Source organism: Buteo buteo, chromosome 17 (assembly GCF_964188355.1).
Source record: "Buteo buteo chromosome 17, bButBut1.hap1.1, whole genome shotgun sequence".
NCBI lineage: Eukaryota > Metazoa > Chordata > Aves > Accipitriformes > Accipitridae > Buteo > Buteo buteo.
Genome location: NC_134187.1, coordinates 2,362,604 through 2,383,050, shown reverse-complemented (window position 1 = coordinate 2,383,050; position 20,447 = coordinate 2,362,604). Strand labels below are relative to the sequence as shown.

At 40.5% G+C, this 20,447-nt stretch overlaps 1 protein-coding gene across 6 annotated transcripts in view; it reads left to right on the top strand.

The window, feature by feature from the left end:
- The window catches only part of INTS9 (integrator complex subunit 9), a 72,864-nt gene that overhangs the window by 10,854 nt on the left and 41,563 nt on the right, over positions 1-20,447 (top strand). For all 6 annotated transcript variants that reach the window (XR_012653286.1, XR_012653284.1, XR_012653285.1 and 3 more), the window contains exons 4-9: positions 749-811; positions 4,213-4,352; positions 5,986-6,072; positions 10,587-10,707; positions 12,729-12,863; positions 17,782-17,893. Coding sequence is in view for 3 of the 6 variants with exons in the window: in XM_075048903.1 (XP_074905004.1) it covers positions 749-811; positions 4,213-4,352; positions 5,986-6,072; positions 10,587-10,707; positions 12,729-12,863; positions 17,782-17,893 (658 nt within the window). In the remaining 3 variants the exon portion in view is untranslated. The remainder of the gene's footprint in view (positions 1-748; positions 812-4,212; positions 4,353-5,985; positions 6,073-10,586; positions 10,708-12,728; positions 12,864-17,781; positions 17,894-20,447) is intronic.

Here is a 20,447-nt window from a genome sequence, read left to right as displayed (position 1 = left end):
TGACTTTTCATGTGACAAAGATTTCTGATGTCAGCCTTGAAAAAAGAGGAAGAAAATAGAGGACTATAGATCAAGTAGAGATAAATCTAACAAAAAGTGCCACGTGGAGCTTAGATCCCCAAAAGACGTTTCATCAAATGCTCTGAGACGGGCTAAAAATCATATTCTGCTCCTAATAAGACAGAAAAGGTTTGATGTTATTGGGAACCAAAACTAAATTCCAAACTTGTAAGATAGGGCACTATAAAGGTGCTGTGCACACCTTCCAGGTCAGGAGAGCAGCAGTTCCGAGAAGAGTGGTCTTCATGACCCACTTTTCAGTTCATACTTTACTTTTGATTCTGATAGACAAAGTCAACTTGTATTGTTACAGATTTCCCAGCCAACACATCTGCAGTTGGAAGAGCAGAGAAAACGCAGCTTCATAGGACAGCACCTCCTTCATGACCCCAGCAAAACCAGCCAGCGGTTAGCAGGGTCTCTTTCCTTACCTACCAGAGTGCTGTCTCTGTTCCTCCAAATGAGGATCTGATCCCTTGAAGTACCAAGCAGCCTCATCTCGCATGAAACCAATTTCAGCAGATCTGCTTACAGCAAGTTGTATCTAGAAGGGGAATAAACATAATGTAGTGATGGGCTGGAAATTATATGTGGTAAAGAAAAGGTTTTGAAAGTGCAAAATCTGCTGCATTAGAGTGACGTTGCATTATATTTTTGTGTCGTCTCTGTTGATGTGCTTTTCTTACAGGAACTAAAGGAATGCTCTGGTCATGTGTTTGTAGACTCTGTGCCTGAGTTCTGTTTACCAGAGGTAAGTTTGTTCAAAGCCTTACTGAAAAATCTGACTCCATTCAATCATGTGGGAGAAACTTGCTAAATTATTATTATCAGAGTCATGGTAATTTATTAGTACTCAGGAAATAATACTACTAAAACCTCTGTGTTGTTAAGGTCCCTCTAGTATCAATGACACTGGAAAAAGGATGGAAACAGCCCTTTTCAACAGTGTTTTTGGGAGATCTGGAAGGTCTCCTTGAGCAGATCAATATCTCACAGAATAATAAGACTTAACTGTCCCTTTTTATGGGCCTTCCAAAGACAATATGACTGAGCTGGACTCGATTATGACAGGATACGTGTGCTGATCTAGATAAGGGCCGTGAGTGAAGACAAGGAAAGCTGCTTGTCTCTAACCACAGATGCATGACCTGCCTAGTGGAGCTCCCCTGGGGAGCTGACCGTGTGATTAAGCCACTGTTTGATTCTGCTGGGCTGCAGTCAGACGTGCTGTTCTGCCAGCAGCAAATTTAGGTTAAAAAGTTTTGCTGCCTTCTTAGCTATTCATCACTGCCTCTTTGATGGAAGAACTGTACCTTCATATCCACTGACATAACTGCAAGTGCCTGCTTCTCAAGCTGTTTTGTTCAAGAGTACCTGGGTTTAAAAAAAAGAAAGCAAGACTATTGAAAATGTTTGAATTAACTGGGCTTACCTGACCAATCAGGTTAATGGTGTATGTAGGAGAGCTGAAGAAGTAAAAAGCTGAGCAGAGTGGTGGGGGTGAATGATGGGGAATTGTCTAGGAATAGTACCCTCTTTCCTCAGCTGTGTTTGGGCTGTGATAACATCAGTTCTTTCATTTCATGTTGGGATGTTTTTTCTGTCTTTCAAAGACAGAGATGATTGCTTTTGGGCAGCGATTTTTTTTTTTTTTTTCCTTTCTGCCTGACCTTGTTGACAGGAAGTACAAAACACTCCTGGAAGGTTGTTGTCACATTGCTGTGGTTCTGGCAATAGTGTTTCTGTCTGTTGATTCCATGAAACTCACCTCATGCAGCTTCTGACTCTTGTCATCTTGGTTCTTTGAAGCAAGTTGTTAGCTCTGATACTGGTTTTTGCAAGTGATGTCAACAGATCTGTGTGCAATTGCTTGTTTTCCCCAAATAGAATGGATATAATCCAGTCACACAAACCGCTCCCCCCAAAAACTAGTAATTCTGGGTTGTTGTGAGCTTTCTGGTTACTGTCCTGTGGAAGGGAGGGATGTAGGAAGCATCTGTATGCCTAGAAAGTGCCATTATGGCCCAGATCTTGGGAAGGACGGAGTTTACATTCTGGATTCCCTTTGGAATTGAGGCCATGTACAGGAAAGATAATCTGCTGGGGTTTAGGGTGTTCAGCTAGGCTTTCTAGTTACTTTGTTGGGCTGGAAAATACCCACAAGTGTAGCTCTAAATATGACTGATGGGGAGTTGCAGCTTCATTATACCAGTGTCATCACTGAATCTAACTCTGTTTTCCAGCAATCCATGTTACAACTAGAAGACAGCAACCAGCTGCACATGTCACCATTGTAGGGACTTTACAAATGGCTTCTCAAATGCTTTGGTTCCCAAAGTTCCCAGTAGATGCCAAGTCTTCTCTGCGAGGGTTAGGAACAGATTCTCTAGTGATACTCAGCTCGCCTCTCTAGCTTCACAGGCTCCCCTGTCTGGAGGATGGTTCACATGTCATGGCCAGCCAAATGCATCAGCAGAGTAGAAATGTTGCTGGTGTTTTGCAGCACAGAAGGAGCTTGTGTGAAAGAGGCTTTGTCGTCTTCTTTGTCTCCTTCCTCTTTTGAAGAAACTTGTCTGCAAAAACAGTTAGTTTGAGAATCACAGTATTGCTTCCAGGAACACCATCGCCAAAGAAAGCCCTGTTTTGAATATAATCCAGAAGCCACAAGGTGATAAGAGGCTGTCTCAGCAGCAGAGTACACTTCCCCGTGTCAGAGTGCAGGGTGCAGCCCTCTCTTTGCTTGGCAACCTTCTGGTCTCTCTCACTTCACATTCAGGAAACATTTTTAAACCTCTTCAGTTCATAGGCACTTTTAGTGAGATTGCCACAAGTCCCAGGGAAGATTTTACTTTGTTTTGGTTTTGATACCCTTTTCATCCTGTTAGTAAATGCTTCTAGGATGCTGAGACATGGGATGCTTCAGCTTGGAAAGTGGTAGCCTCTGTCCTCCTGATGGCTCGCTGGGCTGGGATTCAGCTTAGGGCTCAGTGACTCCCCATTTGACTCTGTATGATCTGGACAGGGCTGAAAACCAAGCCATGAAGGGCCAGTGTGGTAGGTAGGAGCAGGCATCAGCAGACTCTTTGATACCGCCTAGTGAGTGTATTTCTGCCTGGCAAGCTTAGTAAGATAAAAGGGTGCCCTGTCATGAATCTGAGGATGGTGTTTCACCTACTGTACTCAGCTTGGAGATCATGCCTCCCACATCAGCTGTGATCATGGATTGAAACCATGAACGCTTAGCTATGAGTTAAGCAGCTTGTCACCAGAGCACTGTGTCAGCCCTCTGAAAAGCCGAGTGACCTACTTTCTTGCCTTTTTTATTCAAATTGCTGGACCAAGCCTTGTAAGCAGATAATATGTGCTTGATGAGTGTTGAATTCCATTAGCTGCTCTATAATAACTGAGTTAGAGGTCATATATCTTGTAAATTTCTAACTTGACACCATTTGTGTTATAGCATTACCAGTAAATATTTCTAATTAAAATTCCTTTAACAGTGTGTGAAATCTGCTTTCACTCTCTGAACTGCTGTCTTAACCGTCACATCAAAACAAATTGGACCCACCGTCTGTTTTGTTGTATCCTATGAATGAGCTTAATCTCCTGCTGCACAATGTGAATGATAAAGATGCCAAACATTTAGTTTGGGAAAATATGGGAATTGTTTTAAGCATATAAATAAATACAATCTACATTCATCTCTCTTGTTCTCCTGGGGTACAGTACCATGTGCCACATAAAAAATATGAGACATCCTGCTAAATCACTACTGCAGAAGTTTTGGTGTCTGCGCAGTGTTCCTCCCTAAGGAAGCACACCCATCAGTTCTCTGATAAAAGTGTAATCATCATGCCTCTCTTAACAGCAGCCTTTTCATTACAGGAAAGACAGACAAACCCAGGACATGGTTTCCTTTTCAGAAGGGAATAATTCAGGGGGAGTTTTAAATAAGTCTTGTTAATTTAAAGGAAACATTAATCTTTGCCACAGCTAAGACATGCCCCCCCCCCTTTTTTTTTTTAAATAAACCAGTTACATTCCTGCAATATAAAGTTTAAAAAAAAAAAAAAAAGAACAAGAAGTTTTTCTGCCATTGCTTAAACTGCATGAAAGGGTTACATGTTGCTTATCTCTTTCCTCTGTTTTCAGACTGAGCTGCTTGACCTCTCTACGGTAGATGTAATCTTGATCTCAAACTATCACTGCATGATGGCATTGCCCTATATCACAGAGTACACAGGATTCACTGGAACAGTGTATGCCACTGAGCCCACTGTTCAAATTGGCAGGTAAAAAGCCCCTTAATATTCTCTACTCCTCCTTCATCAATGCTAAGGAAAAGGTGTAAAGGACAATATGGGTAGAGGAGTGGTGTCTAATGTTCCGAAGAGGCTCTTAGGCAGTAGCTGAATGCTAGCCAAGTCCTTAGTGCTGCAAATGTGTTAACTCAATGTTTCCCAACCTCTGGAACCATCTGTCTTCAACATTTACAGCAGGTGCTTTGTGTTGAGTCCAGGCAGTAGATGTGGGATAGTAGATCTTGAGTGGACTGAGACACCTAGAGCAGCAATTACCACATAGCCAACTTCAAACTTTCAAAAACCATGAATCAAAGATCTCTCCTGCTCCTCTTTGCTTCCCTGAAACAAAAGAGGAATCGCCAATCTTTTCAACAATAATGGACATTAAGATTATTGCCTTGTAGTTTTTCAGCATTTGAAATTCATATAATTGTGCTTTCCTCCACACTGTGGAAGGGAATTTAAGCTGGCTTCATCTCAAATGACAGTTGAAATATGTAAGCTCTGAACTCCAAAGAGAAGCCCTAAGAGAAACAGCAGAGACAGAAGTAGAAAATGTAAGACCTGACAATGCAGTCAGAAACTTAATACTTGGTCATCAAATTTGGCAGTCTTTTCTTACAAAGTTGTCTGTTGATTGGATAGGTCAATACCAAAGGCTGCAGGTTTGGCCCTCAGTGAAGTCTAACTGGACTTGTGCTGTGTACATCTCTTATGCAGAACAGCTGCCATGTTCAATAATTAGAAACCAGATTAGGCCATGGTATCTGAACTACTCTGTAAGCACTTTCAGGCAGGAATCTTTGTCTATTAAAGGTTCTGTGCAAACTTTCCATGCCAGAGTAATTCTCCCTTTGTGTAAAAACAAACAGAAACTGAAGGCCCTTGTAGGAGAAAGGAATTGTATAAATATGAACTAGTAGTAGACCTCTGGGGTATTGCTGGCCCATAGCAGAAGATAACAAGCATAGTCTTGTTGGAGAATATACTGGTGTGCGTCTCCCCACCCCAAGTAATTCCAGATGTCATTCTTCTGCAGTTAAATCTGTCGCTTCCTACCTTCAAGGGAAAGCATGCGTACAATTACAAATGTTGTTTAGTTTTGGGCAGTGAAATCTGCAGTGGCATTTTTTAATGACTGACATATTTTTCTGTCTCAAATGCTGCGTTGTGCATTTGTAGGTGAGGAAAGTTCACTCTGACAATGTGCTTGGCTTCTCTAAGTGATAAACAGGTATAAGCTAATGAGTTTTCTTCATATATTTTGTCTCATTCCATATGACAAGAAGTCAGTAATGAAGAAATCGTCTTGCGCAGCAGGAGAGAGATTTTGGAGTTCCTCTTGTCCTGCCACATTCCAGATAACCCATAACCCAGTGGGCCAGATCCTCTGCTGTCTCAACCAGGCAGGCAGAATTGGACTAACTTGAGCTTGACATACTCAGTGGGGAAACAGGCAGTATTGGTGAGGGGTAATTGCTGCGATGCCTCTGCGGGAAGAAGCTCTCTTTCAAGCTTCCTAATAGTGTTACAATTTGTGTGATATTTTGGAAACATTTGGGACAAAGTTCTCTCCTATGTGAAAGGCTGCAATACCAATTTAGTTATGATGTCTTTTCAGACTTCTCATGGAAGAACTGGTGAATTCTATTGAACGTGTGCCAAAGGCTCAGTCTGCCTCCATGTGGAAGAACAAGGAGGTACAGAGGTAAGGAACAAGCCACTCGGAAAGGGTGACTGTCCTAAAATTCTAACCAAAGTTTAGAATTTACTGTAATGAGGGGTCAGCTGCCACCATTTGAGATTTGCTACTATCATTAAGCAGAAAAAAAAAGCCTAAGAGGTTTACAGCTATGACTCCTTGGGTTGGTTCTTTCTTTAATCATTTGCACATTGTTGGTCTTCCAAACAACCTCACAAGTTTGGTTCTTGGAGGAAGACTTGGTAGCACAAGTCTCTCCTGATCTGCCCTCACGTAGTTTAGCTCCATAATGGTAGATAAAACCAGCATATTTTTGTATTAACATCATAAAAAGTTGTTGAAACTAATAAGCTTTTTAAACTTTATTGTATTGTATTGGAATAATTTTAACTGAAAATGATATTTATATTCATGTTTGCTGAAATGCTAAGGAAGTCAAGACACAACTGTTGGAGGTCACTGGTGGCCAACCACAGAGCAGTGCTACCTTTCTTCCCAGGGCTACAGCCTCTTTTACACTTGAACAGCAGAGGTGGGGTTTTTTGCTTTTAAAAGCTTAGAAGCAAATTGAAATCTGAATAAAAAAGGTTAGTTGGAAACTCCTTGTCTGTTTTTCCATCTATACGTAAAAACAAGGTGCTCAAAATTGAGGTCTTCTACATCTAAAATTTTGAAAGCCTATGTAATCTAAAAATTATTCATACAGTTTACTAATTGCAGATAATGCTTTCCTTGGAAATAAAAACAACAGTAGGTGCACAACATGTTCTATGGAGGAGACAGTTTCATTTTTAGCACATTTTAAAGATAGGGCCGGTTGATTAGAAAGGTTGTTTTAAAAGCTGCTTTGTGCATTTTTAATTGATCTCCCATTTCCTACTCCTAATTCTTAACGTGGCTTGATTTAAAAGTTTACTAAAAATGAATTGTTTCATACATTATAAAAGTAGTCTTGATATTTTCCAACATCACAAAGCAAAGAAATTAGAAATCCAAATTAACAAACGTTTAGCTGTATACTGTACTTCCCTGCTGAGCTTAGGAGCAGTCTTATCTCAGCACTATAACTCTCACTCTTCTGAAGAAGGCAAGTAAAACACAGATGTAAAACAAGACAATAAAGTTGATCAGGATTTTGTGCTGGTTGGGGTATGCTCTGATCAGAATAGTGGAGTTTTTTTGATTTTGGAGTCTGCTTGCCTGACCAGAACCATTCCTAAAGCTCACAGTGATGTGGAGAGAGGACTGGAGCCATTATTCTCGTCACACTACTGCATGTGTTTTGTATGCATAGTTTAAAGGAGGATCATATATCTTGGAGCTCGTTTAATGTCACTTTCCTGGTGGTCGTATTTTAGAAAAAGTGCTGTCTAGCACTTTGCGTGCTGTTGACTATTCCAGAGGCGAACACAGAGAGGTAGTCTTTGTTCTGATTCAACTGCTATCGAAGGCTGGAGTCTTTTTGTTGGAGCAATATTTAAAATACATTTTTCTGTCTCGTATTGCTTGGGAAGTACCCTAACAACATTGATAGTTCCTCTTTGGTACTGTCAAGTAATGGGGTACCAGTGGAGGTAGAAGGAAGGTAGGATGGCCTACCGCCTGGGGGTTGACTGCCTCCTGTCCCGCTTACAGGACCTCTGTAGAGCACAGAGTACTGCCACAATCTGGTATGTTGTTGGGAACCTCAATCAGATGGCAGGACCCCAGCTTTCATAAAATGCACACCTTGCCCAAATATGAGACAGGGGCACAGCAAAGAAATGCTATGCTAGTGGGGATAGCCAGACGTAGCCCTCCAGCTGTTTAGTAACGTAAGTCTATGTATCATAAACTGCCTTGAGGCTGGTACGAGCTAGTGTTGTCTATGAGCTGAAACAGGGGGACTGTGCCCAACCTGTGCTCTGAGTTTCCACCTTCAGCTCCCTATGCTTCTGTAAAATGGAGCTCCTATCCACCATAGAGGGTACACAGGGACTTAATTAATATTTGCAAAGTGGTTTGAAATTCCTGGTGACAAGTATCATGCAAGTGTGAGTGGAACTGATTATTATAGCATGTGAGCAAACATCTACTGATCCACACATTAACACCTGGCTAATAGCACATGCAGGGTTGGACTGACATCCGTTATTTAAGAAAATGTAATCCCTGGTGAATTTTTTTTTTTTTAATACTTGGCTGTTGCTAGACAGAATACTTAGTATTTCTGAGTCTAACTTTAATTTTTCAGGCTGATCAATCACTGTTACTGCTTTACAGTTCAGCTAGTTCTACTCTAAATAGTTAGTATAAAACACAAAGTATTATCATCTTCATTAGATAAAGCACTGAAGCATTTTAAATGCAAATACTGTATAAAATATAATAAGTTCATTATAGTGGCTTACGTTTTTCCATTATCAGATCCAGTCTGAACTAATTGCTTAGCAAGTTTTATTACCATTGGTTTTTATTTTAAATGAGCAGTCTCATGGAAGCTCTATAGATGGTCAGCCAGGATATCTTTCACACTGATTAGGATTCAGAGGGCTAAAGAGGAAGTTTGCCTTATGAAAGACACTTTGTCAACTACCTGTTTGATGGTTTCTTGTATCTTTCTGTAAAGTGTCTGAAACAGGCTGTTTCCTGAGGCAGAGCAGTGGACAAGAGAGGCCAGCCTTCTGATCTAGTTTGATACTGCCATCCTCCTCTTCCTTCAAACAAGAACATGTTATGTCATATATTAAATGATATCCTTCGCATTGAACAGGAGGGACTATCTCTGTGCAGATGTCCAGTTAAGAATACAAGCTTCTGAGTTTCTTAAGCATAAATTTGTACACTAACCACTGGACCATGCTGCTTCGCGATACTTTCTGGTTTGTGGCTGTAGGTTGGCTCTCCCAGCATCTGCCCGCATTCATCTAGTTATTATGAGGTGATCCATAATAGGATGTTAGTAGATTCACTCCGGACTTTAAAATATCCTCTAGTAACTTTCTGTACAAATTTTAAAAGTGGGGGTGACAGGTTGAATGCCAGCAGGGACACATCTGAGGAACCAGCAGTCCTCATTGTCTCTGTGTGCCACTCAGCAAAGAATGAAACCACTGGAGACTGGTGCCACTGGTCTCTGTTAGGGATCAGAGTATATTTACAGGGTAGCCACAGAGTCAAGGCTGATAGAAACTTACTTCAATCAGCAAGGACAATTCCCCACTTTTCTTCATTACCTGGAGATACATTCTCCTCTTCCCAGAAGAGAAGCTCCTGAAAGCATCTAACACTAAATGCTTCTTATGGTAGGTTAAAGGCTTTTACAGGCACTTTGCTTCAGTGCAGTGGTGGACAACTATCCACATTGTTTGGCCTTTTGTTGCTTATGACTTCCCAAAAAAGACCTTGAATGTTTTGTTTGTTTCCTTAAGCACAGTATGCTTTCAGCCAGCATGTGCTGGAATTGCAGTTATCACACTAGACCTGTACAGCGGTCTTGGCAATAGCTGGCCTTAATCCTTTCTTCAGTATCTTAAATTATGGAGGAGTTCACTGACCTAGTAGATATAACAATAAATTAAATTCCTTTAAACAAATTGATCAAAGAAACTTGACCAATTTCCATAAATCTTTGGAAATTGGTTTGAATTAGCCTTTGATTTAGCATTGGTTTAATATACAAAAAAAATCCTATTCTTCTTGCGCATTTGGCAGCTGTGCTGCTTCCTGCCTCAGTTCATGTTGCTAAGGAAGATTTATTTCCCAGAAGTTAGCCATCTCTCTTGCAGCCTGTGACATTACAGTTCACTTCTTCCCTTGACAGCGCTGTCCAGCTAACTTGCAATGTCTGTGAAGAGCAGAATGGATGGATTTTACTTTAGTGTAAAACATCTTAAATACTTTCGTGTAGGGGATTTCAAAGAGCTCTGCAGTGTCAGCTGATGTATCCTTGCCAGCCCACTCGGAAGGGAAGTGGGGCATCTGAGTTGAAGGCAAGGAAGCTGAGATGCAGGGGCACATGCTCTTGTAAGAGACTGGTGACAAAAATGAGAGCAGAGCCAGCCTTTGTTCATGGTCTGGTACCTGTATTTTAATCACAAGATTGTGGCTTGCTTTTGTTTTCAAGTTCTTAGGATATGCAAAATAGACACTGATCCAAGATCCCAGTCATCTCTACCAATTCTAGTGGTGCATTTCATGTTGATATGTCAGATCAGCCAGCATCTTTCATCAGTGCTGAAAATAACATAAGAGTTGCTATAACACCTTCATCATAGCTACTTCTTTGATGAAAGGGCTGAATAGGAACAACAACAAAGAGAGCTGAAGGAGAGCAGTCTTTGGGGTGAGGCAAAACGGAGAGTGTGGTTCTGTTCCTCAACAGGCAGAAAGTCTTGCGCCTCACTTTGAAGCACCAGGCATATTTAAAATATAAAAAGAAAAAAAGAGAAAAATTTAAGATCCGGAGAATATAAATGGGAGTAAAAGCTGGTGGTCCATCAGGAAGTTCTGAAAAGCCCGCATCCCGTTGATCTTTGCAGATTGCTGCCCGCCCCTCTGAAGGACGCGGTGGAGGTGTCTATGTGGAGAAAGTGCTATACCATGCCAGAAGTGAACGCTGCACTCAGTAAGATCCAGCTGGTCGGGTATTCTCAGAAAATTGTGAGTACCTGTGAAGCTGTCCTCAGGTCAACGTTGTTTCCCAGCTTTTCACTGGAAATGCCCTTCCTTTTCTGATTTCCCTCTAGGTCCTGTGTAAGATCTAGTTACCCTAGCCTAGGAAAACAAGATGAGATTATATTGAATGTCCCTCAGCCTGCCTCTCAGGAAGGGTTCTTGTTTGGTGAAATCAGGGAGTATCCATTTGTTTCTCCTTTTCCTTGGGGAGGCCAATTTTAAGGCAGCATACCTTCAAATTTGGAGTTGATGGCTGGCCCACTGAGAGCTGGGAGGATGTACCAAATGAATGTATCCTCTCTGTCTGTGAGCCGCATCCCCTTCTGAGTTACCATATCTCACTTCTGGGAATCTTCTGAGTGCTTTAGCCTCCACTTTCTTTTATACTGCAAATTAGGGATTGTAAACAAAACCTAATGGTTTGACCTGAACTTCCAAAACTCCTTTCCCAGGGTTCCCAGCTAACATTTGTTGTCTATAAAGCCATTGACTATAATCCATTGTAGTTGCTAGAATGAACTGAACCAACAATTCTGCAGATACACTGTTCCCTTATGGCCTGTAGGCAGTATGCGGGCCATGATACCTGCTATTGTTGCTGAGGGCCGTAAGAAATAAAAAGGTGGGTTAAAGTAAGTTGTGTACCCAAAGCTTTTTATTTGCTCCTTTTTCTTAAGCAATGGGCCACTGAAGTTTGGAGACTGCTGTTTATGTGTAAGACAGTTTGAAACAGTAACCAGTGCTGCTGTGTACTAAATTTGGTGGATTTGGGTTTCTGTGGTGCTGTATTACAGCTGGTGAAAAAAGACCTTGAGCCACCACTAACATGGTTGCTGACATAAGTAACAGCTGGAGCTTTGTCTAGCAACTGGATGGGTTGAAGGCATTTGGACTCCTCAGTATTCACAGTTGGTTAATTTTCAACTATCCTCACGGTGTGGATGTATCTTGTCTAATTTTAGATCTGTGCATCTGAGCCAATCGTTCTTTTATAGTTACCGGGAAAAGAGACATATTTTATCTCTTCCCAAAGCTAACTTTTAAAATAATTGGACCCTAATTTGCGAGTAAACCCAAAACTGGGTGACAGCATCAAGAATGGCTTGTTGTCCATTTTACATGTCTGCATATCAGCAGAATCTAGAGCCTTGGTTTATACACTCTGAGGGATGGAGGCCCTGCCTTGTTTTGCAAGGCATCCAAATATGTATTGAGATACTAGAAAAATCATTAGTATTGCATGAATCAGATGCTTGTTCCATTATTCAGTAACCAGAAAGTAGATCACATTAGTGAGGTATATATGGAGGCTTATTTTCCTTTCTCAAAACAAGTATAACACATTACTGTATACAGATAAAGCAATACACTTTCTAATGACACCTGGAAAGCAGACCACATCAGGTTGCTTATGCTTGGAGCTGAAACTGCAATTTGGATTGGGTTTGCACAGTGTTGTTTCTAAATCACCAGTAGATAGCATTTAAAAAGAAATAAAGTTAGAAAGTGAGTTTGAAGTTAAGTTTATGTTTTCCACAGCAAAAAGTGTAACCCAAACAGAGTTTTATATCAGTATGGAACTACTTGTCCTTCCTTCTCTCCTGCTGGCCAATACCAATAAAATTTGACTAAGGGAGTATAGAGTTTTCAAAGATGTAAAGCTCCTACAAGCTTCTTCAATACAGCAAAGGCAGGCAGAGGATCAAGACCCCAGCTGATTCCTCCTTTTAGAGTTACAGCTCCGTGTGAACTCAGCTAGATGCCATAGAATTCACATGGAAGAGAGACTTTATGAAGGTCCTACCTCAGGAAAAGCTTTTCTCAGAGTATGTATCCTGTTAGACATGGGTAAATAAAAACAGCAGACATAAAGCTCGGGAAACTAGCTTCATAAATGCTTTGAATAGCAGAACTACTTTTAAAATTGATATCACTGATGATAAAATGACCTGTTTGACTTCTCTTGGGGGTTCACTCAAGTTAATGTCTCTTGCTGTGTGTTTCAGGAGCTGTTTGGTGCTGTGCAGGTCACCCCTCTCAGCTCGGGCTACGCTCTTGGAAGTTCCAATTGGATTATCCAGTCGCACTATGAAAAGGTTTCCTATGTTTCAGGATCTTCCCTACTTACAACACACCCTCAGGTACAGCCTCTGACTTTTGTTACTCTTCTATAGGGTGAAGTGTCTTTGCTCCAAAAAAAAAGGGAGGGGCTTATTCCAGCTGGGATCAGGTGTAGTATAGAAGCTGTACTAAGGTACCTCTGTTAGCAATTGTCTAGACTTAACAGGTGTTGAGAAGACATACTACCCTGATACGTGTACAGGTATCAATAGTTACTAGGGAAAGACAACTAAAATTCTTTGTTATCAATGATTTGATGTTAACTTACCAGCTGGGAAATTCTCCTTCACCTTAAATAGGAAATTTTCGACAGAGTTAAACAATAGAGCATTAGTGACTTTTTTTAAAATCCATATTTCACTGAAGAGTCTTTACAGGCAGTTCACAGCCTGCTTCTATATCACTTCTGAAACATCCTTCCTTGGGAGAAATGATAGCTAACTGGCTGCCAACTTTTCCACCCTGCTCTGCTAAGGGCAAAGTCTTTATAGTGCTGTAGATGTAATTTCCAGTAAATTAATTCTCTCTAGATCCATAAATTCTTAGTGCGAAGAATGGCTTGAAGTTTGCAGTACTGTATGCTTCAGAAGTTGTCAAAATAGTTAAAAGCAATATTAGCAGGAGGTATTTAAAAATAATTTAGAAAATGTGTCAGGTTCATGATCAGTAAGTAATTTCCCCCAAGGTGAGTATCTTCTAAAGAGCTTTGCTTCTGAGCATCCTTCATTTAAAAGCTTGATCTCAGGAGCTGAACAACTGCAATAGATAAACCATCCTTAATAGTATGGCTGTACTTAGCTACATGCAATGTATCAGAGTCTCTAAATCCCTTTTTCTCATCAGCGTCATACTGGCCTGCATAGTGCTCTTTCGTCACCTTCTAGTGAAAGAGTAGCAGCAGTATTTGATAATATATGAGTGGAATATTTCTGTGAGGAGAAACTTTGCACTATAAGAAGTAGTTTGGTGACTGAGAGTGTTTTCTCTTAATTTACATGAAATAGTGATTCAGTTTATCAGGTTAGACTGGCCATGCTTCATCATTTTCCAAAGGTGAACATTTCTCTGGAAACTTCTGGTAAAGTCTGTGGTTTTAAGGAAATTGTCTCCCTGTGGCAGGGAATGGTGTGTGAATGAACTGCTGGTAAGAGTACAGCCCATGGGCAGCAGATCTGCACTCACTGCAACCTGCAGGAGAAGTGGTAGCAGTTAGACAGGGCAGTTTCAGCTTTAATGAGTGCAGGAAACTGTACTGCAAGCCTACCTGAATCCCTAGGGACCTACGCTGTTTGCTAACAAGATATGAAACCTGGACTATTCACTCTGCTGACAGTGTTGCTTGTCCCACATGCTCTCCAAGACCCTCATTTTTTAGCATACGGTCCATTGCACTTTGCATTATTTTATACTAACACATAGTTTGAAGGAATAGCTTACCAGATAGTTGAAATTGCATTCAGTTTGCCTTTTCCTTGTTATTTACCACCTCACAAATGTTCCCAGATACCATTTACATTTCAGATACCATCATCATCTTATATTTCCTTCCAAGTGGTTGTTGAAGACAATGGATAGTTCTTGTTCTAGTTTAAATCCCTGTGAACATCAGTACAAGCTCCTACAATATGGTCATTCTGTAATGACTAGTGGGTTTTGTGAGCTGCCAACCAGCTCTTCATCTATTTGATGTTTGACAGACATTATGTAATGATAACAATATCTTGAGTGGCACAGAGTCAAAAATTCTGTTCAACAAATCAGCATGTTTTCATCAGGGATGAAAAGTTGTTTGTCTGACCTGTTTTTCCATAGAATCATGGTAAGCAGTCATGATGAAATTCCTATCTTTTAACAGTGTATGGAAACAGTCACTGCATTTTGTTTTAAAAATTATATCCAGTTAATCAGCATATGTTTATGTAAATACGTATCTAGAGCTTTTTGAGTTATAGTAAAACCTTAGCACTTTGCAGTCTTCTGGAACTCCCTCCGTAGTTATTAAAAACGGGCATCAGTTGACCAAGCTCTCATCAGCTGTTTGTTTGTTTAGGGTGATAAGACACAGACTATTTGGGCATACAAATGGAAGAATGCTTCTTCCTCTTACATCTTGTCTAATATACACAGTAATAGCCTGGAAAGCATTTCCTTCTCTCAAGGTGCAAACAGGATAAGGTTCATCTTGCTTAACTGAAACTGGGCCCCCACCCAGTCCTTCCCTCCTTCTCCCTTCTGCCAGCACTGGGATTTAAGTGCTGACATAGTGGAGATGGCAGCACGGGTGGGAATTAGCAGTCATGGGAAGGATTGCTTCTTTGGTATAAATTACACCTTAAAGTTTTCTTGAAATTTTAGGTTACATCTATAATCAGCAGAGAGTTATGGTACATCTGTAATAATTCCATCTCTATTAACAACAGATAGAAAGTGAAGCAGTTAGCTTAGCTTAGACGTGGCCCAGGATGTGCAGATAAGCTGAAACTGGGTGCAGTGAATGCTGGTGGTTGGGTTGATCTTGGATGCAGCAGCAGGAATATCTTGTGAAATCCGCAGCGGGTCTGTAGGAAGTGCAAGTGAAGGGTTCAGCAAGACTGTATTCATAGCTGCTGAAAATAACTGAAGAGCTTTAAAGAGTTTGTTTGAGAGTTCAGTCTGGCACCATTAATTGTTCCCTTTACTTCTGTCTTCTGGCAGATGGTTTCTGTTGAAAATTTTGCTTCACCCTCTACTGAGGCTAGAATTGACACTGTTGCCACTGAAGTGGAGAACAGGAGTTGACAGCATAGGTTCAGACATGTCACTAAAAGCCTTTTAAGACATATTCTTTACATTAACCCACAAAAATCGATGCAAGCCCTCTCAGTGCAATAGCAGCTGAAATTATGCGTATCTAATACGGCATAATCATTATGTACATTATCACAGGCAGATTCAATATTATTTTTTATTGCATTATTGGCATTTCATTTTCACAGACACGCTATGTAGAGTCAAAGATTGCAATAAATCTCACGTAACAGGTCTGGTCCTGCAAGGCAGTGCACAGTGTAAACTTCTGTCAAAGTTGATGTGAAATTTCCCTGCATGTTCGACAGAGCAAGGTCTTTCTCAACTAAGGAATGGCATTGAGGGACTGTGAGCAAGGGAATTAGCTACACAGTGATCATCTAAGTTCAGTAGAGGAAATCACTTCATCAGTCTCTTCTGGTAGAAGTCTTTCTGTTTGATGAGACTAGAGAGTCTATTAAGAATAAATAACCATAAAATACCATGCAGCTGGCTACAGTTGCCCACCTTTGCTTGAATAGTAGCTGTGGGAAGTGCATCCCAGCCCAGAGTGAGACTTAAAGTTAACTTTTCACCATAGCTGTTGTGCATCTGCAGAGAGAGAAGTAGATTTTGCCTTTGCAAGATTGAATTATGCTAAATTTTGAGTATCAATATATATTTAGTATCAGGTCACACTTAAGTATAATTTCTGAACATCTACTCTGTTTGCTAATGGAGAGAAGTGGGTATGCATTTTCATTCTGCTTTAAGAAAGTGCCGGTATAAAACATGTCAAATGATTGACCTCAGTGAAAAAAGTGTGAGCCTTTATGCACAGTCGACGCAAAAGCAACGTTTGCTCTAACACTAGACTGCCTGCCAGTCGCCAAGTTGCCACACTGTTTCCTTGGACCATTTAATCGTCAGTCCCTCTGCTGAATCTGTGAGCCACAAGATAGACTGTGTAGGTATAAACTCTTCTGTCCACCAGGAAGCAGACGTGGCATGGATAGATGCTCGTGATAGCTACCCTCAGCACTTCAACTGCATAATCTAGGATTGTACCTATGACTGTAGGTTGTCAGTACAACATACACTGTAGACCCAGCTGATCAGAGGTCATAGCCCTGTGAAGTCATTTATTTCACTTTGACATAGCTTAGCCTCTAGCACAGTCTTCAAAGAAAGGTATTGTAGGAGGGCATAGTGCTAATCTGATTCACTAGGGGAGACTAGGAAGCCAAGTCATATTTTCCTCTTATTTTAGCTCTGGTGTTGCATTGGGAGCACTACTTTTTTGCATGGGGGTTTTTTTTGTGCAGTTGAAGCTATGATTTTTCACCTGTTTTCAACTGCTGACTTTTAAGGAACTACTTGTCTGTTTGGCCTGATACTATAGCTACATTAAAAAATTAATATGCGTAAGTGATTATTTCTTAGATAAATTAACAAAATGTATCAATATTAAGGAATCTAAACCCATTTCTCTTTTCTACCAGCAGTAGCCATTTACCATTTCACAAAACCAGACTTCTAAAAAGGCCTGTGCAAACAATCTGAAATGAGTATTTGAAAGTCATGGCTGTAATACTGTGGGCAGAAGAGCAGACTTCATAGTCTAGGGAAAGCCTTGTGTGGCGTTCAGATTCATACACAAAATTGAGAGCTTCAAGCCCAAAATCCTTTCCTGATCTTATCTCTTCCAAAGAGAATCCACTGAATGGTTGAGGAAAATGGTACTGCCCCCTGTAGACAGTGAGCCCTGGAAATCAAAGCTGACACCTTCATTTGCAAAGGGAAGGGAGAAGGAATGCAAGTGTCAAACCGTTCCTGACTGTACTGCCACATCCTCGGCAAAGTATTGCCTTTTCAGTGTTGAGCTCCTGAGGCCATGAAATGATTAGTCTATGGAGACTACTTTGCAATGGATCCGGTTACAGTTCTGTTGTTTGTTTTGGGCTGTGGTATGCAGGTAAACAGTTGTATGTATTTTTATTAACTCCAGTTGGGTTTTCACAGATGGAGGAATGTTAAGTTTAAAGTGTTCCATGTGTTCTCTTTCTTGGTCGCTGTACCTATTTTGTGTTGCATTCGTCTTGGTACAGAGCAGAGAAGCCTTGTGTTATAACTCTCATGTTACTCATTTTATTTCACTGTGCTGTGTTTCAGCCCATGGACCAGGCTTCTCTTAAAAATAGTGATGTTCTCATCCTGACGGGTCTTACACAAATCCCTACTGCTAACCCAGATGGCATGGTAGGAGAGTTCTGCAGCAACTTGGGTAGGTCATTGAAAGAAGTCTTTTGCCTATTTTATCATTTTATTCATTGCTTTGGGTGGGAAATAATTCTGAGATTCCTGGAATTGAATAAGTTGTCCAGCTATAGCTTCTGGCATAAAACTAGCTGTTTAGATTTTACGATGTGCTCCTGATGTCATTAATACAGTAAGTGCTTGGAGAGACACAAGTTGTACCTAAAATGTTTTGGAATGGAACAGGTATAATGAGATTTAATCATCTGCTGCTCTTGGTTTGCTAAGTATGTCGCTTAGCTGCCAACAGACTACGTGTTGCCTAGGTTTTGGATATTGTTCCCAGCTGAAATATTACTATTTCCTTCCTGTATATCAGCCAGTGTAAAATCTTTACATGGTTTTTTATGACTTTCAGTTTTGAAAACAAGCACATCTGCTTCCCTTCTTACACCTGATTTTTAAATATATCAAAAGCAAACAGCACAATCTCTGTTTAAAAAAATATATCAAGATGTATTTATAGACCCCAGAAATATAAAACCTAATCAGACGCTTTCACAGCTGGAAAAGCTGATAATTGCAAAGCTGTGATATCAGTGTGAATGGCAGCATTTTCCTGTCTGTTTGGAATATCACATCCAGTGCTGTTCTCTCCTTTTCTCCCCTTCCCCCACCTCAGTTCCTCTGTGCTCTCACCCTTCTGTCATCAAACCACTTTCTCATGTCTGTCCTGCTGTTTATTACCTGTTCTTTTATCAGAGATCTTCCTTTTATTTTAAACTAACTACTTTTTACAAATAAGCTTAAAAAGCTTGTGATAAGAGGATTATTACAAAGGTTATCAAAAGACATTAGGAGTCTAAAGCAGGGAATCCTCACTGTAAGCAAGTGTTCTGGCCCCTGTTACACACCTGGGAGAAATTTGAGCTGTAGTATTTAGGTGGCTTACACAAGATTGCAGAATAAGGCTGAGAACAGAACAGAAGTGCAAACAATTCTTAGTCTTACTTTTTACATGTGAATGTACACTTGGTGAAATAAAAAACCACAATACTTTGGGGTTTTTCCCATTCTAAAATCCTTGTGCATATTCACAAGTTCTGAATATCTGTGTACTGTCTCACAGTGACAGTATGAAACTGCCATGGTAGTGGAAAGCAAATGATACAAAGGATGTGGTAGAGTTCTCCATCATCTAAATCAAAATCGGATATCCCTGTTTAGGACAAGTTTCGGTTCAAACAGAAGTCATGGGTCCTGTTGTCGGAGGTGCAACGTAAAATTATGTGGGTTTTGTTTATATGAAAAAACAAGTTACAGGGTCAGGATGATTCATTGTAGTGTAAATACCTATTAATAGAGTGAGTTTTGGCATTTTATAAGAATTGTAATCTTGGATTATACCAAAGATCCTCTCTGCCAGCATCCTGACTCCAGCAGGAATCATGAGCAGATGTCTAGCGCAGAGTAGAAGAACAGGACAAGACTACATAATACTTTCCCCTTATAATCTCATAGCCTTTAAGTATTTTTATTTCAGGAATTTCCTGAATCAGACATTGCTTTTGTGTAGTTAGTAATGTTCAGTGGATTTCTGTTCCAGGAACTTGTTCAACCTCCCCTTGAAGCTGTGTTAATTCATAACACCTGTGATTTCCTTTCCTAGGTGATGCATGTGTTTATATGTGTGTGTGTATTACGGTCTGTGTTTTCAATGTTTTTAAGCATTGTTAATTTTATTACCCTATGAGCTGTCGCAGATAAGCTTTGGTGACCTTGTTGTGCTAGATCCAGATGTGCTGCTCTTCTCTGTCCCTTCTGGACCTTTATGGGGCTTACTGCCCCCTGACAGATGGTAGCATGGTCACATCCTATCATCTTACCTTAAGCCACCAAGGAAGCAAGTCTGAGCTGAAGTGTTAGACTTTGTACTGGAGAGACCGAGGACTGGTACATGTTGCCCCACTGCCAACTCTGCTGCAAATGTGCTCTAGCAAGCACCTTGGTGGTCACTCGTGTCTTGAACTGCAACAGCCGTATGCTGAATAAACAAGAGTGAGACTGTTGTTAATGAAAATGCTTTTAAAAATTAAACAAAGTCTTAGAGATGTAGCTTAGGCCAAAGCAAAATCCAAAAGATGAATGCATGTAAGGAAATGTGTTACATATGTAGGTACAGGTGGGTGTTCACCTGCACAAGTTGTTCTGGTTTACAGAAACATTCTGAACTATTTTGAGGGTTTTGCAGAAGGTCTTCAAGCCAGCTTCTATCTTGAATGAGACAAACTCAGAGAAATTAGAAAACTAGTAAAGACCAAAGGAAGATACATGCTTAAATGATGCCATTGTAAGAATCTGGAATTTGAGTGATATTTAGCAAAAAAACACAGCGACCTGAAGAAATGAAATAACGCCATGAATAATGTAGTGGTAGGGCTGTCTTTTACATAACACCAGCAGTGTTTACACATCTACCCCAACATCAGGAGAAGAAAATAGTGGATCAGTTTTCTTTCAAATGTGTAAAGAAGTCCAAAAAGCAGTTGGTTACTGGGAAAAGCAATAGAGTAGGCAATCTG